Raw genomic sequence first — 26,718 nt, forward strand, 5'->3', positions numbered from 1 at the left:
TTTTTGAAATTCATCAACATTTTCTGAAAAAATCTTACATTTTGTCAAATAGTGAAAAAATAACTAAAATGGAATTTTAGGAAGCTTCCTAGGACAACCGCCCAACCAAGCAGCTCCCGCGCGCCAGGCCACTGGCCGCGCTTCGTGGGGCCTGCCAGGAGAACCGCGTGGCACCTCAATGCCACCGCTGGAGGGAGCAAATATTTTTCCCGTGCGGGAGCGGCCGAAGGGCCGCTTTCCCCATTCCACTCTCCTTCCGCGGAGTGCGACGACAGGGGGAGGAAATCCCTAGGGTTCCGGCGAGAGTCCGCGGGGAGAGGGGGGGACAGAAGAAGGAGGCGGCTGCCGGTGGCGTGCGGGGGGCGGCGAACGACGGCGAGGCGCAGCTGAAGGTTAGATCCCCTGAGCAATGTCTCCCGCGCGCCAAATCCACCCCGCGCCGCAATTTTCAGCGCTTTTGCTGAAATTTCCGAGATGATTTTGAGGCGCCGCAGCGCGCGCACACTATTTTGCAGGCCGCATAGTCAAGGGGGAGGGGGTCGCTAGTACAACCGCTCTCGCCCGACCACTAGTTGCGTGGGGAGGGGAGGAAAAGGCGAGACACGACGGGCGGGGAGCGGAGGTCGCCGGACCAATTCCCTGCAGCACTAATTTGTCAGGTACCACTCCGATCGCAGGACTCGTCAGTGGAGTAGCAATCTGCTCTCCTCGTTGTCTACTGGCTTGTAGGAGTACTCACGAACTCTTGCTAACTGAAGAAAACCTGACGAAACTGAAGACAGCTTCAGCAGCTGTTAACTGACAGTAATCAATCAATCAATCAACTAGTAGTTTTGTGTCTAGACCAAACTTCTACCCGGGCGCTTGAGTGCCTCGTGTGAATGATGATGCAAACCAGAAAATCTTTTCCTGCATAGCTACAGACAACAGCATGGTAACCATCCTCTGAACTGTATCCCTCCTAGAAATGTGTCAGGTCAGCGGCACACAAGTTTACATTGTCATTGGTTGCTTTGTGTGGAGAGGGCGTCGATGGCAAGACGCCTGGCAAAAAATGCAGACCTTATTCGGGACTTTGACTGATCAGATATTCCTCCACAGGCGTTGATTGCCATCCTTTGAGTTGCTACTCTGCCCAGACGCCTGGCAAGTTCTCAATAGTCTGTTTGGCGCGATTTAGGCAATATTTTCAACTCACGAAACTCTATTTAGGTAACAACTTCATATCAGATATCACACAGATGTAGGCAAAATGTGTCCCATATCTAGAGAAACAATCACACGCAGCAAGCCTCTCCAATACTATCTTCAATGTGTTAGTCTGATATCATACAAGCTCTTTTATCATGGGCAATATCATGTTGCCAATGCCAGATGTAGACAAAATACAATGAAATAAAATTCAGAGGATATGATGTAGTAGTAGTCAACAATTTGTTTCATATCATGTTGCCTTTTTCAACTACAACTGGAGCAACATGTTTTTTGGTTCTGTCCCTTTTTTTCCAACAAAGTAATATCAAGGTTTTGCCCATTTTTTATTTCTTGCCCAAACTACCATTTTTTTAATGATGAACAAGTAGGCAACACCTGTATATGTAATCCATCAAGGAGCTCATTTAGCGATCACCATCGCATGTATACTCATCAAGGAGCTCATTCAGGTCAAGGCCAACCATCTTGGGAAAAACAAGAGAAAGGAATTCAGCATTACTGTTTGCAGGAAACAAACAAACACACATAGGGAAACCAGACTACCGGGAACACAAGGGTGGGGGGCAATCATGTATTTAGGTCTTGCCTAACCAGCAAGACCAAAGCCATTTTCACACACTTCATAAAACTCACAAACAGAATAATTTGCCCACCACCTCACACAAAAGGGGAGCGACTTTATTCTGTACAAAAATGCAATTTTACTTCCCATCATAAAACTACAAAAAAGACTCCAAGACTACCACAGAAGCAACTATATATGTAACATCTGATCCAAAATCATTCTGGAGACAAAAGACTAGAAACATATTTTCCCGAGAAGAACAGTTTTCGCGATACGGCAACTTTTCTCTTCTTCTTTTTTTGCATTTTTTTGTATTGTGATCTATGTGGATTTTTTTCTCCTAGGTTCTTTTTCCTCTGCACACCACCGTGAAACTATTTCTTTTGCCGATTTTTCGGTAGGCACCAGGTGCAAAACAGTGAGTAAGAGGTAGTTTCCGGCACAAGCTTTTTTCCACATAAGGATCAAAACAGTAGTACATCGTAAGGCAAAGAAGAGGCATGTATATAACATAGCTAACTGGCGGTATCTTGATTTCCTGTAGTGTGAAAATCTGTACCCAAGTTTTAAGACAGCAACAGGAGGGAGGAAATACCCATTTGCCTGCTTTTCCTTGTTTATCAATTTTTCCTGTGCACCTTTGTTGCCCGCTTTGTTGTTCTTGTTTGCCTGCCTAGGGCCGAAGTTTCTCCTCCCTGTTCCTGCTGTGCGGTGGCGGCTGGGAGGAGAGGGAGCACGTGCCACCACTGCGCCAGGCCTCCCAGGCCACCCTGGCGCAGTGGGGGAGAGAGAAAATAGATGGCAAAATATGCTATTGTTTGCCTGCCTAGGGCTGGGGATCAGCAGGTGGTTTGGTTTGGCGTGAGCTAATGGGGAACAGGGTCGCGAGGGGTCAAAACTTCCGTTTCTTGCTAGGAGGGGGGAGGGGGGGGGGGCACATGTGCTCTTGCCTAAAAAGGGAGGCCGCTGTATAACTCTAGGGAGCAATCAGCGTCCAATATATTTTTCTCCGCAAAGAAAAACGCTAGTTCGGGAAGCATCTTGTATGCAGCGGCGGCTGCCTGCTCGTCCGAGGTGTGGGCCAGCTGTGTGGTGCGGACCTGCGGGCAGTGGGAGGAGGCTTCTCGGTCCTCATATCCACTCCGACGGACTGCGAACCTTGCAAAAGAAACCGCCTCTGGATTCCATAAAAAGAGCACTAGCCTCTCTCTCTCTCTCCCTCCATACGGATATCCCCATAAAGGAGAGGAGAAGTGAGGAGAGGACAAGCACAGGAGCGGCAGGGGGAGCTCACCGCGGCGGGGAGGACAGCCCACAGCTCTCCGCCCCAGCCAGCGCCACTATCCATCTGAATTTTTCCTTGCGCTTATTTCTTTGGAATCGTAAGGGTCATACTGTTGTTAGCTTTGCTCATAAGTTATGAGCTCTAGAGGCTGGAGATGCCATGTATGGGGCATCAAAATTTCCCAAAGTATTATAAAATTTCTTGATTCAAAAAGGTAGCTTCTCTGAGAAAAGTAGTGACTTTGCTACCTGGTTTTCATTTGTCACATTAGCCTGAAATAGTGAGCTGTATGCAGACATGGTGGCATTCCAGATAGGTACATACGTCTCTTGTCTCTTTCGCGTCTTGGGTATTCACTGTTCAGGCTGTTTTGGTGTGCATACATTATGGTGGAATTAAGATGCCTACCTATGTGTATGTTGGTTGGATATTCATGAATCACGATGTCCTCAAGCAGTGATGGAGGCAGGAACTAAATTTCTAATGTTGAGGGGGGTCGAAGATGAACAAACGAGCCTATCCTAAGCCAGTGCCATGCCTCGGCCGTAGCGGCCTGTTCCTGAGAGCTAGAATGCGAAATCATGGAATATGATGCATGGTTTAATATGACTTGTAGTATGAAGTTATGTATGGCGGTCATGTCCACAAATGATATGTCATTTCTAGTGGTATTAGAGTCTTAGAGATCAGCTCTACTAGAATAAAGCAAGCACTAACGAACAAATACCTGTAGAGTTGTGTTAGGAACCAACTTCACTTATCACTGCACGATAATGAATTACAAGAACTGAGGTGGCTAATTTTTTTGTAGGGATACATGATAACAGCAAGAAAGGGGTCGAGGAATTGCTGTAAGAGATTGAAGGGCTAGAAGAACTGAAAAGATACCTATTGCTAGGCCCAAATTATCATGAAATGAAGTGAAAATAGCATAGATGACTTGCTGTCACCTGTTAGGCAGCACAGAGGCCCCAAAATGTATCAACATCGAAGAGGCCATCATGACATGCATGGATTCGGTTCAGTGACGGGTTGCTTGCCACAAAATGATAGCTTAGTGGGAATGGTGCCTGGAAGCTGTCATGGGGTCTTTGGTTGGAAAAATGGAAAATACTGCCCAGGCTGTGAAATAGGTTGTTGCAACTCAGCTCCAATAGGCTGCTATATTAAATGGTGAACAGTTTCAGTAGCATCGTCAAGCAAATGCTTCCTTGGTCAAGATATATTGCTCAGAAGAGCTGCAATGATCTTATACCACAAGGGGGTGACGAGTGTTGCCATTAAGCATTGTTGCACCAATTGGGGAGCAACACTCAAAGAGTGATCTGTACAGTAAGCTGAATTCTAGCTCTTGAAACACCAGCTAATTGTTCAAAACTGGATTCTCTATCAATACGGCCACTACTTTAAATTTCTCTTGACTAAAAAATTGCCGATGTACTGGCATGCTCATGATCTGCATTGCCCCTCCAACTAGGAATATGACTTAGCGGCATGCTCCAGTACATGATGCCCATATAAGTTTCCACTGCTCCTGGCTTTGATATAGTATATCTCTAGTGCCCCGCATTTCTCGAGGCAAAAAGAACTAGCTAACTCCCTGACTTGCTCATGAATAACAAGAAACTGATGCTCAACAAATTCCAATGGGCCAAGGTCATCAACAGAAATAGGCACATGCGAACCAAAATTGATAACACTAATAGTAGTTATCAGGAAGCTCACCCTTTGTGCTGATCCCACCTCTACTACTCGGCAAGTGCATGAAAATGATGGCCACGGTAGGTTCAGCTGGATATTCACTTGACTGAACTCGAGCAGTGGCCATGGTCTTGGTCGGAGCCATGTAGCTTAGTTGAAACAGACACCGCTTAGTTGAAACAGAAACAGACACCCTACGGGTACAACAAGATTGGTGACCTTGAGCCTGAAATTCGTAAGATACTAAGATGACTGCACAAAAGACATAGCTGACCACCATTATGCAGCACCCAAGTTCACACCGCCCATTAGTTGCATTATCCGCTGACTTAAAACATAAAGAGCTCTTTGCACTGTAGGGATTCAGTAACAACCTTCTCAGAAGGACATGGTTTCTGCTGCACACTTTGCAGATGCCTAAGGATTCTCTCAGAGAATTCAGATCACCAGAAAAATGCTTCATCACCTTAAGTAACTTGCGGCGTCTGACCTGCATACTTCAGATGCATGCCTCCATATAAGTAGTCAAACGACGGACATAGTCTCGGGCTGAACATGTGCCCCTTGTGTCTGATCCACGCTCGCAAAAAGTGGAGGCCATGGTTGCCATCTTCAGGACGATATAGTCACAGGTTTTCACTTCTCAGTGAGTGAAAGATTTGTATCCGGCCCTTTTCTTTTTCTTAGCTAGCGTAGTTTTTCACGTTCGAAAGAAGGCGAGGACTTTATACCTGTAGATCGTCTCTATTTGGGTCGTCCTTTTGCTGCTTTTGTATCGCTCATGATGGCTTGCTTGATGCTAATTAATGTGGTTGTTTGCACCGGTAAGCATTTACCTATTTGTGATGTATAAATCAAATCTATGTTGATGCAGTGCTGTGATGTCTGAAATATTTTTTTATCATATTTTGGGCAGCGATGTAATTATTGTATCAAAATCCAATAACACTGGTGAATGTTACAGATCCTTTGTTCGCCAAGCGTTTGAAAAGAGGAAGGCTATGGTGAGGTCCAACAGGGGCAGCTGCAGTGACCGAAGGTTAGTTTGGCGATCATATCCCAAAATAGTGATCAATTTTTTGGCTTATTTCTCAGGTTACAAATGAGCCAACCTATCTATTGCGAGGACATTGCTTTAAATTTATGTAGGTGCACACCTAGAAAGACAGATGAAAAAGACCCTGCCCTAACTTTATTCTCCTATCTGTCCTTTATGGTGATTTGATGTGATGAAGGGGTTGGCTAGCGTCGACGAAGACAAAGTGTGGCAAGAACTCAGACGTGCCCAAGCAGCCTCCCAGTGCCTTTTTTTTGTTTCTGTGAGTTAGATTATTTTGTTTCCTCTTGATTGTTTTTACAATGTTTGTTGCTCTAAATTAATTTGAATCCAAATGTGTGTGTCGTTGATGCAGACAGGATTTTAGGCTGGAGTACAAGTTGGAACACCCGAACGTCAAGGTGTCCTCAGTGGTAGGCATCAAATCTTCTTCCCACTGATTAGATTGATCAGTTTTCTTATGTTCCTGCCTTTAGCTGTTTGTACTAATTGGTTTTGTTGTGGTTTAGAACTATGCTCAGCTTTGCCCCCGGTTTAGTGACAAAACTGAGCATAGTTTGAAACTAGGGGTAAAACCGAATAGTGGGAACCAACTGAGCAGACAAATGTATGAACCCTGATTATGGTTATTGCTTGGTCTTGAAAATTTACACTTCTTTACAGATCAACAAAGCAGGTGGTGATCGATGGCGAGTTATGTCTGATCAAGTGAGTTGATGAAATCTTATTTTGTTCCAGTAATATCTATTCTTACTAACCCTGTAGCGGGGCGAATCTACCAGGATGTGGTAATATTACTAACATTCATGCCATATTTGATTTTCTGATCGAAATGCAGGATAAGGCGTCATATTGCGCCATGGCTGAGCACCGTAGAGCAGAGTACACTAAGGCGATGGAAGCGTACAATAACCCAGGGGAACCCAGCCAGCATGAGGTGGCCCACGAGGTGGAGCCGGCTGATGTGATGTACAACCAAGGGGAAGTTGGCCTGCATGAGGTGGAGCATGACGACGCTGGCGCCATCGACGACCACGAGGTGGAGCATGCGGATGTGATGTCGTATGGTGCCAACCTCAAGCCGTGGAACACTGGCGACGACCCAGCACCAGCTGATTCGTTGGTCACCTCCATCACCGGCAGTGGCCAAGGGATGTCGTCAAGTCGGCTTCGCGCTCTCGGCTTCCCTGCTTGCATGCAGCCCAGCAAGCATGCCCAGCAAGCATGGGGGCATGGGGCAATGTTGAGCTGTCTCATGATCTTAGGCTTTGCTTTATGTGCTGGTTTGTATCTCTCCTGGCGCTAGATATTTTCTCATAGTGGATCCTTATGCTAAGGTTCTTTGCTCGTTGATGTTTACAGTAGAAATAGATTTAGTACGCAGGACCATTTTTTGTGTTGCTCTAGCCGGTGAAACTGAGGGACTGGTGTTCCTTTACATGATGATGATTGCTGACCATCGTGCATGATTCCTCTTCTGTATAGGGTATTAGGGTATATACCTGAATGTTGAATATATTAGCTGCATTTCTCTCCTTTCACACATCTCTCCTGTCCTCTACTTGTACTACATTGCAGAACAAGTATAGTCATACAAAATGCATGCATGCTTTTTTTTTTTGGTATTGCCTTTAGCATTTGCTGTTCTGTTGATTAATGGCAGTCTTAGGGCATCTCCAACAGTGACCATCTGCTGTTCTGTTGCTTAATGGCAGTCTTAGGGCATCTCCAACGCTGACTGCAAATCAAACATCCGTCCATAGATAGTGGACCAGTTCGTGGACACGGATGCGAACGCCGAATGGCGGGTGGCATTGTGCCGGTCGTATCACACCTGCTGCCTCGCGATGGCCCTCGAGCCTAAGGGCGCGCCGACATCCTGCCTTCGAGGTAGTGGAGGATGCGGTCCCGTGCATTTGTGATCGCGAGCGACATTGTCACAGCTCTAGAATAATTCTCTGTAATAGTTGCATTTAGAGGCGTCATGCATCATGTTTAAATTTATGAAATTTGAATTGAGGAAAATTTTAAAGGCTTAGAAAATTTTTAAATAAAGGAAAAAAGCCTGAAATTGCATCCACTAATTCCAAAATGTTCCTTTTAAAGTTTTGAGAATTTTGGAAATATTTATTAATTAAACAAAAAATTGTGAACATATTTAAGGAATTAGTTTGGGCTTTTGAATTTAAATCAATAATTATTCGAATTTGGATGCACTTGGCTAGGACCAATGTAACCACATAAAAGTTTACATAAAGTTTGGCACTGGTTTGGAATCATTTTTGAATTTAAATCAGTGGCAAATAAAGAAAAAAAACAGCAAACAGAACAGAAAATAAAAAGGAAAGAAGAAAACTCACCTAGGCCTACCTGCTACAGTACCAGGCCTGCTAGGCCCAGCCCACCTCCCCTGGGGTCGTCTTCCTCGCGCGTGTCGCTCGCTCGCGCGCGCGACCGAGGCCAGCTCCTGCTTGCCACAGAGGTGCTTGCCTCGCCCGTCCTCACACCCTCACGCCTCTGGAATGACCGAGAACTCCTCCTCTCTCTTTCCGCTCGCCCAGAGCTCGCTCTCCCCTCCTCTGGCCGTTGGTTTCATGGCCGCCCGAGAGCCGCAGCTCGCCGCCGCTTGCAGTCCGCGTGGCGACCGTCGTTGAGTCGCCAGTAAAGCATGTCCAGAAGCACCGCTTCCCTGTAAGGTATCTCCACGACGACCGCCGGAAGTTCCGTTTCATCGTCACCGAGCTCATTTTTGCCGCTTATGCCCAACGGCCGCCGCAGTCGATTCGTGCCACCCAGGTCGTCCCCGAGCCGTCTGAGCCGCCCCACGAGTTCTCTGTGATCTCTCCGTACTTTCCCTCTGATCTACTTCTCTCGTTCGTGCTCTAACCAGCCTCACCGCCATCCGCCGTGGTCGTTGCTTCCGCAACCGCCTAGCTCCGTTGGACCCGTACTGCTCCAGCGTGGTCCCGGGATCCCCAGGAACCAATGCGTGCGCCATCTCGCTTTGCCTCACACCGCAGCCCCGCGCCCGTGAACACCCGTGCTCCGGCGACCACCCAACTTGTCGCCTCCGTTGACTTGGACCACCCCAGTTGCTGCTGCTTGCACCGCTGGATGCGCGCGACTCCCAGCCAACCGCATGACCAAACGGTTCTCCAAACCGTGGCCTAAAGCCCGAACCCGAGCATTACCGCCGTGCGCTGTGGTCACTCGCGACGACCTCCGCCAGGATGTGCGACCGACATGTGGGCCCGGTCAGTCAGGTTTTTAATTACACACTAATCACCTCGTTTAGTTACCCACTGACACTAATGTGTGGGCCCAACCTCGGTTAAAATAACTAGTTAGATTAATTTAACCTTTTTAACCAACTGTTTCACTGAAACATGGGTTCCACAAGAGCGATTGTTTAGCTACATGCAACTTAGTGAAGGGCCAAGTGGACTGGTAACTGAAAGGGGTAGCTTATGTGCAACCTTAAGAAATGCTCAGAGACTTCTTGGTGCAAAAATGAGATCGTGGTTGTTCCGCAACTCCGCCGGCGAGTCTGGTCCAAGGTTGCGGAGCGACAGCGAGCGTCATAGACGAAGTAGTCAAACACGCAAAAGTAGATGAACACAGGGAAGTATGGAGGAGACTATCTTTATTAATCAACGATCAACTGTTACAATGATTGCTGCTCGTCTCTTTATATAGGGGTAGGGGGTTAAGAGATAAGTACCCACATAATGTAAAGTGTGGAACCGGGAGGGTCATCCCGTGCGCTTCGCACGTAGCCGCCGGCTCCCATGATGTGGGTCGGTTTCCCAACACTCCCCCTTGGGTAATTATCCGTATATCCATGCCTCAGAACTCCGAAAAATCCAGTGGGAAAAATATGAAGAAAGAGCACACAGTATACGTTGTTGTATTGCATGAATTGCCTCATCAAAAACCTCGTGTGACAAACATCAGGAAAACTCACTCAAGGAAAAAAGAGTACAATCCACTCAACCATCAAGTTGAGTACTCGATCATTAGGATTGAGATTTTAATGACGAGTTTCTGAAGTTTTTCCCCCTGAACCTTGCATCTCTCTAAGTCTCATCATACCGATTCCACGTGCACACCTCTCTAAGGTTGATGCCGGTAATGATTTAGTGAACATATCAACAAGATTGTCACATGACTTAGTATGCAAAACCCTCACCTCGTTCAACTGCTGCAGCTCATGTGCATAGAAGAACTTGGGACTAATATGCTTTGTGAGGTTACTCTTCACGTAACCCATCTGGTGTGCAACACAAGCAACATTATCTTCATAGATAATGGTAGGAGTTTGTACGGTGTTTAGCCCACATGTCTGCCGAATGTGGCCGATCATCCGTCGAGGCGATACACATTCTTTTGACGCTTCGAATACTGCCATGATTTCCGAGTGGTTTGCGGAAGTCGACACAAGAGTTTGCTTGGACGATTTCCAGGAAAACACAGTTCCACCACAAAGGAAAACATATCCAGTCTGCGATTTGCAATCATGCGGGTCTGATAGGTACCTAGCATCGGCATACCCTATAATAGACAGGTCTTGATTCCTTTTATAAAACAAACCAAGATCTTTGGTCCCTTACAGGTAACAGAAGACGTCCTTGACACCTTTCGAATGTCTCTTGGTAGGTTCAGAACTGTACCTAGCAAGCAAACTGACGACGAACGCAATGTATGGCCGTGTACAGTTTGCGAGGTAGATGAGTGCTCCAACTGCACTCAGGTAAGGAACCTATGGTCCCAGAGTCCCCCCCTCTTCCTTTGGCCTGAATGGGTCCTTATCTGGCTGTAAAGATCTCTCAACCATCGGGGTCTTAGTAGGATATGCCTTATCAAATCCAAATCTTTCCAACACCTTTTGGGTGTAGGCCGACTGGTGCACTAGAATCCCATTAGGGGAACGTTCAAGTTGCAGACCACAACAGAACTTGGTTTTACCCAAATCCTTCATCTCGAATTCCGACATCAGGTAGGAACTCGCTTCCTCAATATCCTCAGGCGTACCGATTATGTTTAAATCATTCACGTACACCGAGATTATATAGAATCCATCTTGGGATCGCCGTATGAAAACACATGGGCAATCTTTATTGCTCGTGTAGCCCTTTTGGTGAAGGAAATCGCTTAAGCGATTGTACCTCATTCTACCAGACTGTCTGAGTCTGTACAATGCCTTTTGAAGTTGAACAATCTATAGACCCATGTTTGCTCTATCATGGTTCGGAACAAGGATACCTTCTGGAACCTTCATGTATATGTTTGAATCCAAGTTACAATACAGGTAAGCAGTGACATCATCCATTAGTTTCATTTTCAAGCCCATGTTTACTGCCATCAAGATCAAGTATCTAAAGGTAACTCCATTCATGGCCGGGGAATAAGTCTCCTCAAAATCGACACCTGGTCGTTGAGTGAACCCTTGATCTACGAGCCTTGTTTTATACCGTACTACCTTATTATTTTCATCTCTCTTTCGAACAAAAACCCACATATGGCCAACATGGCGAATGTGGGGAGGAGTTTGACATACTGGTCCGAACACCTTCCTTTAGTTGAGAGATAATTATTCAGCAGTAATTGCCTCCTACCAATCTTTCCAATCCGACCTTTTCTTGCAATCAGCGAGCGTGTTAGGCTCAGGGTCGAGATCTATGATTGAGGCAATTTTGTAGCAAAGTTGTCGACAATCACTGTTGCTCGGTTTGGGGACTCCCCCATATAAATATAATCTATGAACATTTTGTCATGGAGCACATCTGGCGCAAACACTTGCCCTACCAAATTTCCCATTATGGGAGCAAGGTCCTTTAGATTTCCGCGCAGATGTGTGCGCTCACATCTCCGCCGGGTGTTTCCCCTATGGAAAAGTTGAAGTCCGGAATTTCATGCACTGAATTTTGTATACTTGTGCCAGGTCTCGACTGGCTCCCCATTTCAATTTGGGGTACTTTGGTGACATGTTGTAATAAATCTCTCTTATCCTTTTTTTGTCGGGCGTCCTCGAGTACTTGGGATCTGAGAAGCCGGATCTCTTGTCCTTTTAGGCCTTTGGGCGGAAGCGAGTATACCATCATTTTTCTTTGGTCTTTCAACCCTTTCCGGTGCATTGCGCGCGTGCACATGTGATTTTGTCACAGTCTTTAAGTCGCTAAACTGGTCAGGCAGTTGATTTGCTAATGACTGCAAATCTATTATCTTTTGGACTTCTCTCTTAGTCTCAGCAGTGCGCGGGTCATGAGCATGGATCCCCGTGGCTTGCCATGTGATTTCTCGACTTTTAGCATCAAGGGGTTGATTCTCTCCCCCTGAAGTCGGGAAAAAATCCTCGTTAAAAATGCAATCAACAAAACGAGCCGTGTGATAGTCACCTGTCATGGGGTCCAGATACCTGATTATGGACACAGTCTCATAACCAACGTATATCCCCGACTTATGGACCGGGCCCATCACCGATCGCTGAGGTGGTGGTATTGGTACATATACCTGGCAACCAAACCTACAAAGGTGGGAAATTTTCGGTGTCGACCCTTGCGCAAGCTGAACAGGAGAGTGGATGTTGTAGGCAAACGATGATGAAATTGGTCGCGTGTAACACCACGTGGACCCAACATGTAGTTGGTAAGTTACAACCCTGAAGGAGCGATCAGGCAATGAATTTAATTCTTTTAATCAATGCCTTGGCAAGTCCATTTTGTGTATGAACATGCCGTACCAAGTGCTCAACTTTGATTCCCATTGCCATGCAATAATCATTGAACGCCTTTGAAGTAAATTCTCTAGCGTTGTCCATTCAAATAGACTTTATATGATAATTAGGGAAATTATTTCTCATTTGTATGATCTGAGAGATCAGCTTTGCAAAGGCATGGTTCCGTATTGACAGCAGGCAAACATTGGACCATTTGGAGGAATCATCAATGAGCACCATGAAGTACTGAAATGGCCCCGTGAGGGGCTGAATTGGACCACATATGTCCCCTTGGATATGTTCCAAGAATACGGGGATTTCATCCCTCACCTTGAGGGGCGATGGCCTAATGACTAACTTCCCCTTAGCGCATGCGGAGCACACGAAATCATCGGGATTCGGGAAGTTCTTCATGTTAACATTATGACCACGCGAGTTGTTAATTATATTTCTCATCATCCTAAGTCCGGGGTGGCCTAACCTATCGTGCCAGAGGCAGAAGAGTTTAGAGCTTCTAAAAATGGTCTTGAGGGTAGTGTACACGGGCGGTGCTACTATTTTAGTGTAGTACAGCCCTGTGTCAAACGAAGGAAGCTTTCGATAACATGTTTACCACTTGCATCCCGCTTTGTGATGAGTAGGCACTCCTTGCCGTTTTCATCATCGGTCTCAACATGAAAACCATTAGCGCGGATGTCTCTAAAGCTCAAAACAGTACGAGCGACTCCGGGTACAACAACGCATAATTAATGATTAAAGTTGTTCCCATAGGAAGTATGATAGTAGCTCGTCCAGAGCCAACTATGTCCGAACCACAGCCGGCGATTGTCATAATACTTCCGGGAGATTTTTTAATGGACTCAAAGTACTTAGTTTCTCGTAAAATGGTATGTGTGGTGGCGCTATCGGCAAGGCACGTTTCCTTCATTCGGGCTCCACACGCGTTCTAAAATATGTAACCTAATTAATTTAATGAGGAAGAAACTACATTAAAATAAATGCACACATCTCAGAACATAACATACTATCATGCATAAATAATGGAATAAATGAATGAAATAAATATCATCCAATCACCAAAGTAACGAATAAATTTATGCTCTCATAGAGCTTACAACCAAATCGAATTTATTGTATCAAATCACGGAATCATTGATAACCAACGAGGTATGCTAAGTAGACTCGGTAAAGAACCCATTGACTTCAGCCGCAATTTCCATACTAGTGAGCTGATCCTTCTTAGAAATCATCTCGGAGGCAGCATCAACATCTAGTTGCGGCACCGCCGAGGCGACCATGTGGTCAACCTCCATGGCAACGTGGGCGTCACTAGAGACCGCCAAAGCCACCGTGATGGGCACCACGGGGGTCACCTCTATGGGAGCAGCAGGGGGCGTAGAGATCATCGCAGGTGCCGCCATGGGTGTCGGTGGTGCTCCCTCCTGAACCAAGGCGAGGTGCGTCTCACGTGCCTTCCGAGCCTTGTATGCATCAACGACCTCTTGTGGTGTGCGGCACTGGCGGGAGAAGTGCTCCATCGAGCCACACCGGAAGCAGTCCTGAGGCCTCTGCCCTCCCTTGCCCCGCTTTTGCTGCTTAGCCGGGGCGAAGGGTTGAGGGCCCTTCTTCCTGGCGAGAACTCCCATCAAGTGGTTGCGCGGCAAAGTTCTTTTTCAGAACCTCGTCCTGCGCCTCCTCCACCTGGAGGACGTCAATCAACTCTGAATACCTCATGTAGTTGCCCCGGCGCTAGTTCCACGAGGAATGGACCGCGTCAGGGTGGAAAGTGGATAGGGTTTTCTCAATCTTCTGGGTGTCGGTAATCTAAGTACCACACAACTGAAGAGTCGTACAAATCCGGTGCAGAGCCGAATTATACTCCCCAACCGTCTTGAAGTCCGCAAACCTCAGACGGATCCACTCTGCCTCGGCACGTGGCTTCACAGTGTACTTCAGCCGCTCAAATCGCTGCTGAAGAGCGGTCCAAAGGCCAGAAGCACTCCGCTTAGCAATATACTCGTCTTTCAGAGTAGGTGACAGGTGATGAAGGAAAAAATGCAGAGCCTGCGCATTCTCAGTTTCGAACTTGGGATCAGTGGGGGCCAGCTGGGTCCCGTTACCGATCGCCCTTAGGAGGCTTTTGCCCCGGAGAAAGATCTCGTAGTCCGAGGACCATGACAGGTAGTTCAACCCTGTTTGGGCCAACTCACCAAACTCCTTGTGGACAATTCCGGCCATCTACAATTTATGCAAAAATCATGAGATTACAACAGGTAATCTTTTGCACAAATGCGATGTTGATAAACTTATTCAACAAAAATGACGTTCCATTATTTAAAACATGTTCTTATATGACTTACTTAATGACTAAGAGTGCTAAATAATTAATCTACAGTAGTAAAATCATACAATAAAAACATGTTTATAAAATATAGCATGTTACGCGCATTTCTTACGTGAAAATAGCACAAAAATTGAATTCCCGAGATATTTTTAAACCTACAGTAGCATTTTAGCGAAAACTAACAGTTTCAGGGGCTTCCACGTGAAATATTACAGCAGAAATAAAACACGCATAAAAATAGAATATAACAGGGGCTATAATGCAAAACATCGCGTGCGTGTGTAGTCCTGCTCGGCCCGGCTAGGCAGCAGACTTAGAATGGGTCGCCGGCCCGATTTGCCAGCAGCAGTCAGTCCCTTTTTTTATTGAGAGGAAACGGCCTGGTCCATGGTGGCCCACTGGGCCTGCCTGCTCACGGCACTGCCCAGCAGTTGGGCGTCGCTAGGGTTTCCCTAGCGCCATCGAGCCTGGTGAGCCCAATGCGCATACCAAGCGTGGCCCGGGGTAGCCGGCGCGTGCACTCACGACAGCAGTGACCTGCAGCCAGCAGGGCCGGGCGTGGCGGCGGTCGGTGCGTTTGTGGCGGCGAGCTCCATCAGGTGAGTGGACGCGCACGTGTGATACGTCTCCAATGTATTTATAATTTTTGATTGCTCCATGCTACTTTATCTACTGTTTTAGGCAATATTGGGCTTTATTATCCACTTTTATATTATTTTTGGGACTAACCTATTAACAGGAAGCCCAGCCCAGATTTGCTGTTTTATGCCCATTTTAGTGTTTCGAGGAAAAGGAATATCAGACGGAGTCAAAACGGAACGAAATCAATTGGAGAAGTTATTTTTGGAAGGAAAGCAACCCAGGGAACTTGGAGTGCACGTCCGGGGAGATACGGGCTGCCCACGAGGGTGGGGGCGCGCCCAACTGCCTCGTGGGGCCCCCGTAGCTCCACCGACGTAGCCCCTGCACCCATATATACCTACGTACCCAAAAACTTCCAGAAATGAACCTAGATCGGGAGTTCCGCCGCCGCAAGCCTCCAGAGCCACCAAAAACTAATCGGGACCCTGTTCCGGCACCCTGCTGGAGGGGGATCCCATCACAGGTGGCCATCTTCATCATCCCGACGCTATCCATGGCGAGGAGGGAGTAGTTCACCCTCGGGGCTGAGGGTATGTACCAGTAGCTATGTGTTTGATATCTCTCTCTCTCTCTCTCTCTCTCTCTCTCTCTCTCTCTCTCTCGTGTTCTCTCTCGTGTTCCTCTATGGCACGATCTTGATGTATCCCGAGCTTTGCTATTGTAGTTGGATCTTATGATGTTTCTCCCCCTCTACTCTGTTGTGATGAATTGAGTTTCCCCTTTGAAGTTGTTTTATCGGATTGAGTCTTTATGAGAACACTTGATGTATGTCTTGCCGTGATTATCTGTGGTGACAATGGGATATCATGTGCCACTTGATGTATGTTTTGATGACCAACTTGCGGGTTCCACCCATGAACCTATGCATAGGGGTTGGCACACGTTCTTGACTCTCCGGTAGTAGCTTTGGGGCACTTTTTGAAGTACTTTTATGTTGGTTGGATGAATCTAAGATTGTGTGATGCATATCGTATAATCATGCCCACGGATACTTGAGGTGACAATGGAGTATCTAGGTGACATTAGGGTTTTGGTTGATTTGTGTCTCAAGGTGTTATTCTAGTATGAACTCTATGATGGATTGAGCTGAAAGAATAGCTTTATGTTATTTTACTACGAACTCTTGAATAGATAGACCAGAAAGGATAACTTTGAGGTGGTTTCGTACCCTACCATAATCTATACGTTTGTTCTCCGCTATTAGTGGCTTTGGAGTGACTCTTTGTTACATGTTGAGGGCTTGTCATATGTTCTATCTATGTTATTATTGTTGAGAGAACTTGCACTAGTGAAAGTACGAACCCTAGGCCTTGTTTCCTATCATTGCAATACCGTTTACGCTCACTTTTACCGCTCGCTACCTTGCTGTTTTTATTATTTCAGATTACAAAAACCTATATCTACTATCTATTTTGCACTTGTATCTTCATCTCTTCACCGAACTAGTGCACCTATACTATTTACCATTGTATTGGGTGTGTTGGGGACACAAGAGACTCTTTGTTATTTGGTTGCAGGGTTGTTTGAGAGAGACCATCTTCATCCTACGCCTCCTACGGATTGATAATCCTTAGGTCATCCACTTGAGGGAAATTTGCTCCCAAGTTTGCTCCCACTACTATTAATGAAAAGAATTTTGCTTATGTGGAGAGTAGTAAATTTTCTATGCTTGTAGATCATGAAAAGAATGATTTAGGTGCTGGTTATATTGTTGAATTCATTCATGATGCTACTGAAAATTATTATGAGGGAGGAACATATGATTGTAGGAATTGCAATAATGTCAAGTTCCCTCCCTATGTGCTTAAATTCTTGAAGCTATGCTTGTGTTACTTTCCTATGCTAGTTGATTATTGTTCCCATAAGTTGTTTGCTCACAAAATCCCTATGCATAGGAAGTGGGTTAGGCTTAAATGTGCTAGTCAGATGCTTCATGATGCTCCCGTTATGTTTCAATTCTGATCTTTTATGTGAGCATCATTGCCATCATCATGCCTAGCTAGAAAGGCATTAAAGAAAAGTGCTTGTTGGGAGACAACCCAATATTTATCCTTACTGTTTTTGTGTGTCCACATGATTATGATACTGTAGTAATCATGTTTTATAGCTTTTGTTTCAATAAAGTGCCAAGTAGAACCTTTGGGAAGACTTGAGTGAAGTTTGTGTGATCTTGCTGTGAAAAACAGAAACTTTAGCGCTCACGAGATTAGCCGCAATGTTTTACTGGAGAGTTCTTTTAGGTTGATTCTTTTTGCAGGTGATTAATAGACAAATCTCTCAGGTCCAGCAATTTATTTCATAATTTTTGGGCTTCCAGAAGTACACGTTTGACACAGATTACTACAAACTGTTCTGTTTTTGACAGATTCTGTTTTCATTGTGTTGTTTGCTTATTTTGATGCATCTATGGCTAGTATTAAGTGGTATGAACCATAGAGATGTTATAATACAGTAGATATTACACCAATATGAATTTATAATGAGTTCATTACAGTACCTAAGTGGTGGTTTTATTTTCTTATACTAACGGAGCTTACGAGTTTTGTGTTGAGTTTTGTGTGGTTGGAGTTTTCAAGTTTTGGGTAAGGATTCAATGGACTATGGAATAAGGAGTGGAAAGAGCCTAAGATTGGGGATGCCCAAGGCACCCCAAGGTAATATTCAAGGACAACCAAGCAACTAAGCTTGGGGATGCCCCGGAAGGCATCCCCTCTTTCGTCTTCGTTCATCGGTAACTTTACTTGGAGCTATATTTTTATTCGCCACATGATATGTGTTTTGCTTGGAGCGTCATTTTATTTTTTTATTTTTGCTTGCTGTTAGTTAGAATAATGTTTTGCATCTTTAGTTTCAATAAAAAGTCAAGGATAGCTTTTGCCATGCTTATTTTGCTAGTATACATGTTGCTGTTTGAAAACAGAAAGTTTACCGCTGTTGCAAAAATTCCGTAGAGAAGTCAGAGAATGTTATTACGTTTAATATTTTTTCATATTAAGCTCTGATAAATTTATTAGAGTGGGAATTTTAGTTCATAATTTTTGGAGTCAGGGAAGTATTGTTACTCTTACATTCTTTATAGACTGTACTGTTTTGGCAGATTGCTGTTATGGTTGCATTGTTTGCATATGTTTGCTTGTTTAATGATTCTATTTGAGGATAGGAGTGTTAAATATGCAGAGGCATTTAGTATTAAATGTTGAATAATAATGTTAGTGATTTGTTACAGTAGAATATGATAAGGTTTTGCATTGGTTTATACTAACCTATCTCACGAGTTCTTGTTGAGTTTGTTGTGAATGAAGCTTTTGATAAAAAGAGAAACCGTGACATGAAAGGAATTAAGGAGACACAAAATCTCAAGCTTGGGGATTCCCAAGGCACCCCAAGATAATATTTCAAGAAGTCTCAAGAATCTAAGCTTGGGGATGCCCTGGTAGGCATCCCACCTTTCTTCTTCAACAACTATCGGTTAGTATCGGTTGAGCCTAAGTTTTTGCTTCTTCACATGAGTTGTGCTATCCTTGCAATGTCATTTGATTTTGTTTTTCTTGCTGCTTGAATACAATACCAAGTTCTGAAATTCTTTATTGAGAGAGAGTCCTTGCATAGTTGCATAATTATTTTGCTACTCATTGGTCTTCACTTATATCTTTTTGGAGTAGTTTTTCATTTACTCATGTGCTTCACTTATATCTTTTGAGCTTGATAGTTTTGCTCATTGTGCTTCACTTATATCTTTTGAGCGTGATAATTTTTGCTCTAGTACTTCACTTAGATATTTTAGAGCACGGTGGTGGATTTGTTTTAAAGAAACTGTTTGAACTCTCATGCTTCACTTAGATTATTTTGAGAGTCGTTAATAGCATGGTAATTTGCTTAATGTTAATATACTTCATGTTCAAGATATGTGAAACTTTCTTTTGAGTGAATTGAATACTAAGATAAGTTTGATGCTTGATAATCGTTTTGGGATATGGAGGTGATAATATCAAAGTCGTGCTAGTTGGGTGATTATGAATTTGAGAAATGCTTGTGTTGAAGTTTGCAAGTCCCGTAGCATGCACGTATGGTTAAAGTTATGTAACAAATTTGAAACATGAAGTGTACCTAGCTTGTGCATCCTTATGAGTGGCGGTCGGGGACGAGCGATGGCCTTTTCCTACCAATATATCCCCCTAGGAGCATGCGCGTAGTACTTGATTTTTGATGACTTCTAATTTTTTTGCAATAAGTATATGAGTTCTTTTGACTAATGTTGAGTCCATGGATTATACGCACTCTCACCTTTCCGCCTTTGCTAGCCTCTTCGGTACCGTGCATTGCCCTTTCTCACATTGAGAGTTGGTGCAAACTTCGCCGGTGCATTCAAACCCCGTGATACGATACGCTCTATCACCCATAAACCTCATTATATCTTCCTCAAAACAGCCACCATACCTACCTATTATGGCATTTTCATAGCCATTCCGAGATATATTGCCATGCAACTTCCACCATCATCATCATGGCATACATTACTTTTTTCATATTGCCATTGCATGATCATGTAGTTGAATCGTATTTGTGGCAAAGCCACCATGCATTATTTTTCATACATGTCACTCTTGATTCATTGCACCATCCCGGTACACCGCCGGAGGCATTCATATAGAGTCATATCTTGTTCTAAGTTTCGAGTTGTAATCCTTGTGTTGTAATCAATAGAAGTGTGATGATCATCATTATTAGAGCATTGCCCAAAAAAAAGAGAAAGGCCAAAAAGAAAAAAAGAAAGGCCAAAAAAAAAGAAAAAAAAAGGCAATGCTACTATCTCCTTTTCCACACTTGTGCTTCAAAGTAGCACCTTGTTCTTCATGTAGTGAGTCTCATATATTGTGCTTCAAAGTAGCACCTTGTTCTTCATGTAGTGAGTCTCATATATTGTGCTTCAAAGTAGCACCTTGTTCTTCATGTAGTGAGTCTCATAAGTTGTCCTTTTTATACTAGTGGGAATTTTTCATTATAGAACTTGGCTTGTATATTCCTACGATGGGCTTCCTCAAATGCCCTCATGAGCAAGCAAGTTGGATGCACACCCACTAGTTTTCTTTTGTTGAGCATTCATAGCTCCAGTGCATCCGTTGCATGGCAATCCCTACTCCTCATGTTGACATCAATTAATGGGCATCTCCATAGCCCGTTGATTAGCCTCGTCAACGTGAGACTTTCTCCTTTTTTGTCTTCTCCACACAATCCCCATCATCATATTCTATTCCACCCATAATGCTATATCCATGGCTCACGCTCCTGTATTGCGTGAAAGTTGAAAAGGTTGAGATTATTTAAATATGAAACAATTGCTTGGCTTGTCATCAGGGGTATAGAAGTTGGGAACATCTTTGTGTGACGAAAATGAAGCATAGCCTAACTATATGATTTTGTAGGGATGAACTTTCTTTTGCCATGTTATTTTGAGAAGACATGATTGCTTTGATTAGTATGCTTGAAGTATTATTATTTATGTGTCAATATGAAATTTTGTCTTGAATCTTTCGAATCTGAATATTCATATCACAATTAAGAAGATTTACATTGAAATTATGCCAAAGTATCACTCCGCATCAAAAATTCCTTTTTATCATTTACCTACTCGAGGACGAGCAGGAATTAAGCTTGGGGATGCTTGATACGTCTCCAACGTATCTATAAGTTTTGATTGCTCTATGCTACTTTATCTACTGTTTTAGGCAATATTGGGCTTTATTATCCACTTTTATATTATTTTTGGGACTAACCTATTAACCGGAAGCCCAACCCAGATTTGCTGTTTTATGCCTATTTCAGTGTTTCGAGGAAAAGGAATATCAGACGGAGTCAAAATGGAACGAAATCAATTGGAGAAGTTATTTTTGGAAGGAAAGCAACCCAGGGAACTTGGAGTGCACGTCAGGGGAGATACGGGCTGCCCACGAGGGTGGGGGGCGTGCCCAACTGCCTCGTGGGGCCCCCGTAGCTCCACCGACGTACCCTCTGCACCCATATATACCTACGTACCCAAAAACTTCCAGAAATGAACCTAGATCGGGAGTTCCGCCGCCGCAAGCCTCCAGAGCCACCAAAAACCAATCGGGACCCTGTTCCGGCACCCTGCTGGAGGGGGATCCCATCACAGGTGGCCATCTTCATCATCCCAACGCTATCCATGGCGAGGAGGGAGTAGTTCACCCTCGGGGCTGAGGGTATGTACCAGTAGCTATGTGTTTGATATCTCTCTCTCTCTCTCTCTCTCTCTCGTGTTCTCTCTCGTGTTCCTCTATGGCACGATCTTGATGTATCCCGAGCTTTGCTATTGTAGTTGGATCTTATGATGTTTCTCCCCCTCTACTCTGTTGTGATGAATTGAGTTTCCCCTTTGAAGTTGTTTTATCGGATTGAGTCTTTATGAGAACACTTGATGTATGTCTTGCCGTGATTATCTGTGGTGACAATGGGATATCATGTGCCACTTGATGTATGTTTTGGTGACCAACTTGCGGGTTCCACCCATGAACCTATGCATAGGGGTTGGCACACGTTCTTGACTCTCCGGTAGTAGCTTTGGGGCACTTTTTGAAGTACTTTTATGTTGGTTGGATGAATCTGAAATTGTGTGATGCATATCGTATAATCATGCCCACGGATACTTGAGGTGACAATGGAGTATCTAGGTGACATTAGGGTTTTGGTTGATTTGTGTCTTAAGGTGTTATTCTAGTATGAAATCTATGATGGATTAAGCGGAAAGAATAGCTTTATGTTATTTTACTATGAACTCTTGAATAGATAGAACAGAAAGGATAACTTTGAGGTGGTTTCGTACCCTACCATAATCTCTACGTTTGTTCTCCGCTATTAGTGGCTTTGGAGTGACTCTTTATTACATGTTGAGGGCTTGTCATATGTTCTATCTATGTTATTATTATTGAGAGAACCTGCACTAGTGAAAGTACGAACCCTAGGCCTTGTTTCCTATCATTGCAATACCGTTTACGCTCACTTTTACCGCTCGCTACCTTGCTGTTTTTATTATTTCAGATTACAAAAACCTATATCTACTATCTATTTTGCACTTGTATCTTCATCTCTTCGCCGAACTAGTGCACATATACAATTTACCATTGTATTGGGTGTGTTGGGGACACAAGAGACTCTTTGTTATTTGGTTGCAGGGTTGTTTGAGAGAGACCATCTTCATCCTACGCCTCCTACGGATTGATAAACCTTAGGTCATCCACTTGAGGGAAATTTGCTACTGTCTTACAAACCTGTGCACTTGCAGGCCCAACAACGTCTACAAGAAGAAGGTTGTGTAGTAGACATCAATGTGCAGTGACGTCCTGGTGGCTGCGGTTGCCGGCGAGGGCTGCGCGTGCGGTGGCTCGAGCCCCGGCAACGGTAGCTGGCCGTGGACGGTGCGAATCGTTGCAGGCGGGCGCACCAGTGCTGCCGAGGCAGCGACCTACAACATGCAGTTTGCGCACGGGACTGCCGGCGGTGCGAGTGTGCAGCGGGCACACGGTGGCCACGGTGGGCTCGCAAAGTGCGGCGGCAGAGATGCAGGCGGCAGTCAGCGAGACTTGGCCATGCACTACTAGGGAAAAGCCTAGCAGTAGGTCGCGTATTAGGTGTATCAGTAGCGCGGGGCTACTGATACGGCGCCACAGCTAACATGTATCAGTAGCGCGTGTTGACCCACGCTACTGGTATACATGGATATCAGCAGCGAGCTTTAGCGCAACGCGCTACTACTAATATCTGCAGCGTTTTAATCTAGGACGCGCTACTGGTAAGAGCGTGCTGCTGCTAACTCTACTCCCCTCGCTACTGTTAGTTTTATTATATTTTGTTTTTTTCTGCATATTTGTTTTGTATTTTTTTTGAAAAACACCCTATATATTAATTAAGTCAAAGAAAGGCAAAAAATTCTAATCTGAGCCTGGGCTTGGATGAACCTGATATCACAACCTTTGAGCAGCATTTGGATCTGTGCATGCAAAAGTATTCGAAGCTGTATTCCGTTGCGTACTCGAACCAAAAACTGTGGGCCATTAGCATATTTATAGCGGGCTGCACGGCTCGGGAAGATGGCCATGGCCTGGGTTACATCCTGAGCCCACCTGAGCCGTATGCTTCCAAACGGTAGACCTAAACATCACTGACTTCATCGTCAATTCAATCTTCTCTTACCACACCTAATACCAAACCCTACCTCCCACAAATACAGGTTGTACAAGTCATAGGCTTCACCCAGCGAGTCGATCGGAACATATCCCCAAAGAGTAATGCTACACGTACAAACGAGTTACAAGGTTTTACAAAGAGAGTTAATTTGCTTGGTCAATAGATGGGAAGGCGGGCCACCTTCCTGAAATCAGGGGGGCAAATTTGTGATTGGTTAGTAGATGAAAAAAAATCCTAATCAACGTGTGATTGCGTGTAACTCTTTGTATGTTTAGCGTTATTGTACCCCCAAATCAGGCTTAATCACACTCTTAGTCTGGTCTTGCGCGTACTGTCTAATTGATTTCTCCAACGCGCTCATTCGCGACGGGCATGGGTTTCTGTCAAGTGGAGCACTGCCCAGCCTCAAACTGCAAATCGTTCGGCAGACATCTCAAAAAATGTTCATGACTGCATCACTATTTACGGTTTCAGTACCCAACATTTTGCAAACATGCGTATTCTGCATAAAACACGCTTTTCCTGCACAAAGCAAACCCAGCATCTGCATAGCTCTACTCTTTTCACCCAAATCATTGCTGATAGCACATTACCCAACCGTAAGCATTTTAGCAAGATAACCCATCCAGCACTGCAAGTACTTGTAACAAGAGCACAACTTCATCGTACACTTTCGGCAAGCGACCTCAAGGAATTCCGTTTTGAGAACTAATAAAATACTAAAGTAGCAGAATATAATCGAAGACAGCAACCTGGAGCCTCCGGGTTTACCTTCCCGGTTGATTGCGCGGACTACGTCGGCGTAGTGTTCTTCCTTCGATGAAGGGCCATTGGGCACATATTATTAGATGGGAAAAGAGAGAGTACAAGGTTACAGTCTAGGAGAACTAGACCTGTAACAACAACAATACAGCCGACACCCCAGCTCGACAACACAGGAAGCATCTGACTCTACAAACCGACCAAGAATGCCAGCTAAATCACGTCATCAGGTGACAAATGCATCCTGCTGCCCTCCATGTGTTGATATCCTGCATTACCAGGTCCCGAACCCTGTCAGCCGAGGTAGCGACATTATCAAAAATCCTAGCGTTTCTTTCCTTCCAAATCCTCCAATGGAGAAGGATGACAATAGTATCGAAGTTCTTCTTCATTGATTTTGGGATCCCCTCCCTTGCCTTCAGCCACCAATCCTCCATAGAACTGAAATTGACCTCCGGTATTATGAAATCTGCCCCTGTCCAATCCCTGAACCTCATCCAAACCAGCCTGTAAAGTCACAGTGCACAAAAAGATGTGAGCAAGTCTCCGGGACTGATGAGCATAGTGGGCATGTGTCATTTGACGGCCAGTTCCTTCTCTCTAAGTTATCCGCCGTCAAACATCTTCTGTGAACTGCCAGCCACATGAAAAATTTACACCGCGACAGCGCTTTGGATTTCCATATTAGCTTGTTGCAGGCAAAAAGAGTGTTCCCGAGGAACAACAATTGATACGCGCTCTTGACTGAGAACTGATGATCATGCATGAGTTTCTAGACGAGCCGGTCCCTTGAACCAATTGTGAGAGATGTGGCCTGAATAATATCCCAGATCTTCAGATACTGGGCCATGGCTATGAGAGTTAAGCCTCCAGAGATGTCTCTCACCCACGCCCTGCCATGTATGGCGTCTCTTACCGATTTTTCTTTATTCCTCACAAAGGAGAACAGCTCTGGAGCTAATGTAGCAATATATTGACCATCGGGGAGCCAATTATCCGTTGCTCTCTCTCCATTGCCTAGGCTGACACGACACGCCACACTGGACATGGCCTAAACCTCCTTTTCACTAGTGTCCGGTAGCAGCTGCCATGGTTTCTCACTCGTGTCCCACCTTAACCAAGGCCATTTGCAACAAAGCGCCATGCCAAACCACTTGAGGTTAATTACACCGAGACCTCCCAGTTCCAAGGGCAAACAGACTCTTGACCAAGGTAATAGACAGTGACCTCCATTGATTTATTCTTCCCCCTTCCAGATGAACCCCCGACAACGCCTATTGATGATATTAATGGCCCATGCCGGCATAGGAAGCACAGTCATCAAATGAATTGGCAAGGCCATAAGAACCGAACGAGTGAGAGTAAGGCGACCCGCCGCAGCCAGCATCTTTGGCTTCCATCCTTTCATTTTCCTTGAAACTTTGTCGATGAGAGGAAGCAGCTCACTACGTCGCAATCTGTATATGGAGAGAGGTAAGCCGAAGTATTGAATCGGGAATTGTTGTCGTCTGCACTGAAAATGTTCCTCAACTGCAGCAGCCACCACCTCATCACAACGGATGGTGGTGATAGTACTCTTGTGCATATTAATGCTCAGTCCCGTGGCTTCCCCCAGCAGATTCAGAATACTAGATATGGTCTGAAGATCCGAATGCACCGGCTTAAAGAACAAAATGGCATCATCCGCAAAAATGGAGGCTCTTGGCATCTTGGAGTTGCAAGCAATATTCGATAGCAACTTATGTTGTACTGCCCACTGCAACATGCCGTGCAAAGTATCCATGGCAAGGATAAACAAAGTCGGGGATAGTGCATCTCCTTGTCTAACTACTTTACCCAGGGCAAAAGGTTGGCCCACCACTCCATTCATGAGAATAGAGGAGGATGGCCTGGCAGCCACTTCTCTCCGGGCTACTGTTCGCCCCTGTCAGCAAATTCTCTTGCAGTGGAAACCAGGTATTTGGATGGTCCCAGAATTGATCTACCTCGGACAAAATCGCGAACAATATAAGCCAAAAAAGGACGACTGAGAGTGTACAGCCTGCGCACCTGTCTACTTTAGAAGGAATTCCAAGTCGTCGGCCTCCATGGATCTAACAACGAGCTCTAACTTGGTCTAACACGAGGCAGCCTCGACCAAAACCATCCACTACAGAAATTTAATTTTGCAAGAACCCTCAACCACATGTCGCGCGTGGTGCACTAGACGGCTCACTCAGGGATGCAAATTCTA

General features: G+C 45.0%; 1 protein-coding gene across 2 annotated transcripts; it reads left to right on the top strand.

The window, feature by feature from the left end:
• Positions 1–223: 223 nt before the first annotated feature.
• Positions 224–7,366, top strand: LOC119278677 (HMG1/2-like protein). 2 transcript variants are annotated; one of them, XM_037560013.1, is made up of 8 exons: positions 224–392; positions 516–659; positions 3,877–4,397; positions 5,731–5,805; positions 6,002–6,085; positions 6,179–6,236; positions 6,487–6,531; positions 6,662–7,366. In XM_037560013.1, the coding sequence occupies exons 4-8, from the start codon at positions 5,768–5,770 to the stop codon at positions 7,127–7,129; spliced, it is 693 nt and encodes a 230-aa protein (XP_037415910.1). In that variant the 5' UTR covers positions 224–392; positions 516–659; positions 3,877–4,397; positions 5,731–5,767; the 3' UTR covers positions 7,130–7,366. The 2 variants fall into 2 exon arrangements, with proteins under 2 accessions (XP_037415910.1, XP_037415909.1); XM_037560012.1 differs by lacking the exon at positions 3,877–4,397.
• The last annotated feature ends 19,352 nt before the right edge of the window (positions 7,367–26,718 follow it).

This window comes from Triticum dicoccoides, chromosome 3B (genome assembly GCF_002162155.2).
Source record: "Triticum dicoccoides isolate Atlit2015 ecotype Zavitan chromosome 3B, WEW_v2.0, whole genome shotgun sequence".
NCBI classification, from domain to species: Eukaryota; Viridiplantae; Streptophyta; class Magnoliopsida; order Poales; family Poaceae; genus Triticum; species Triticum dicoccoides.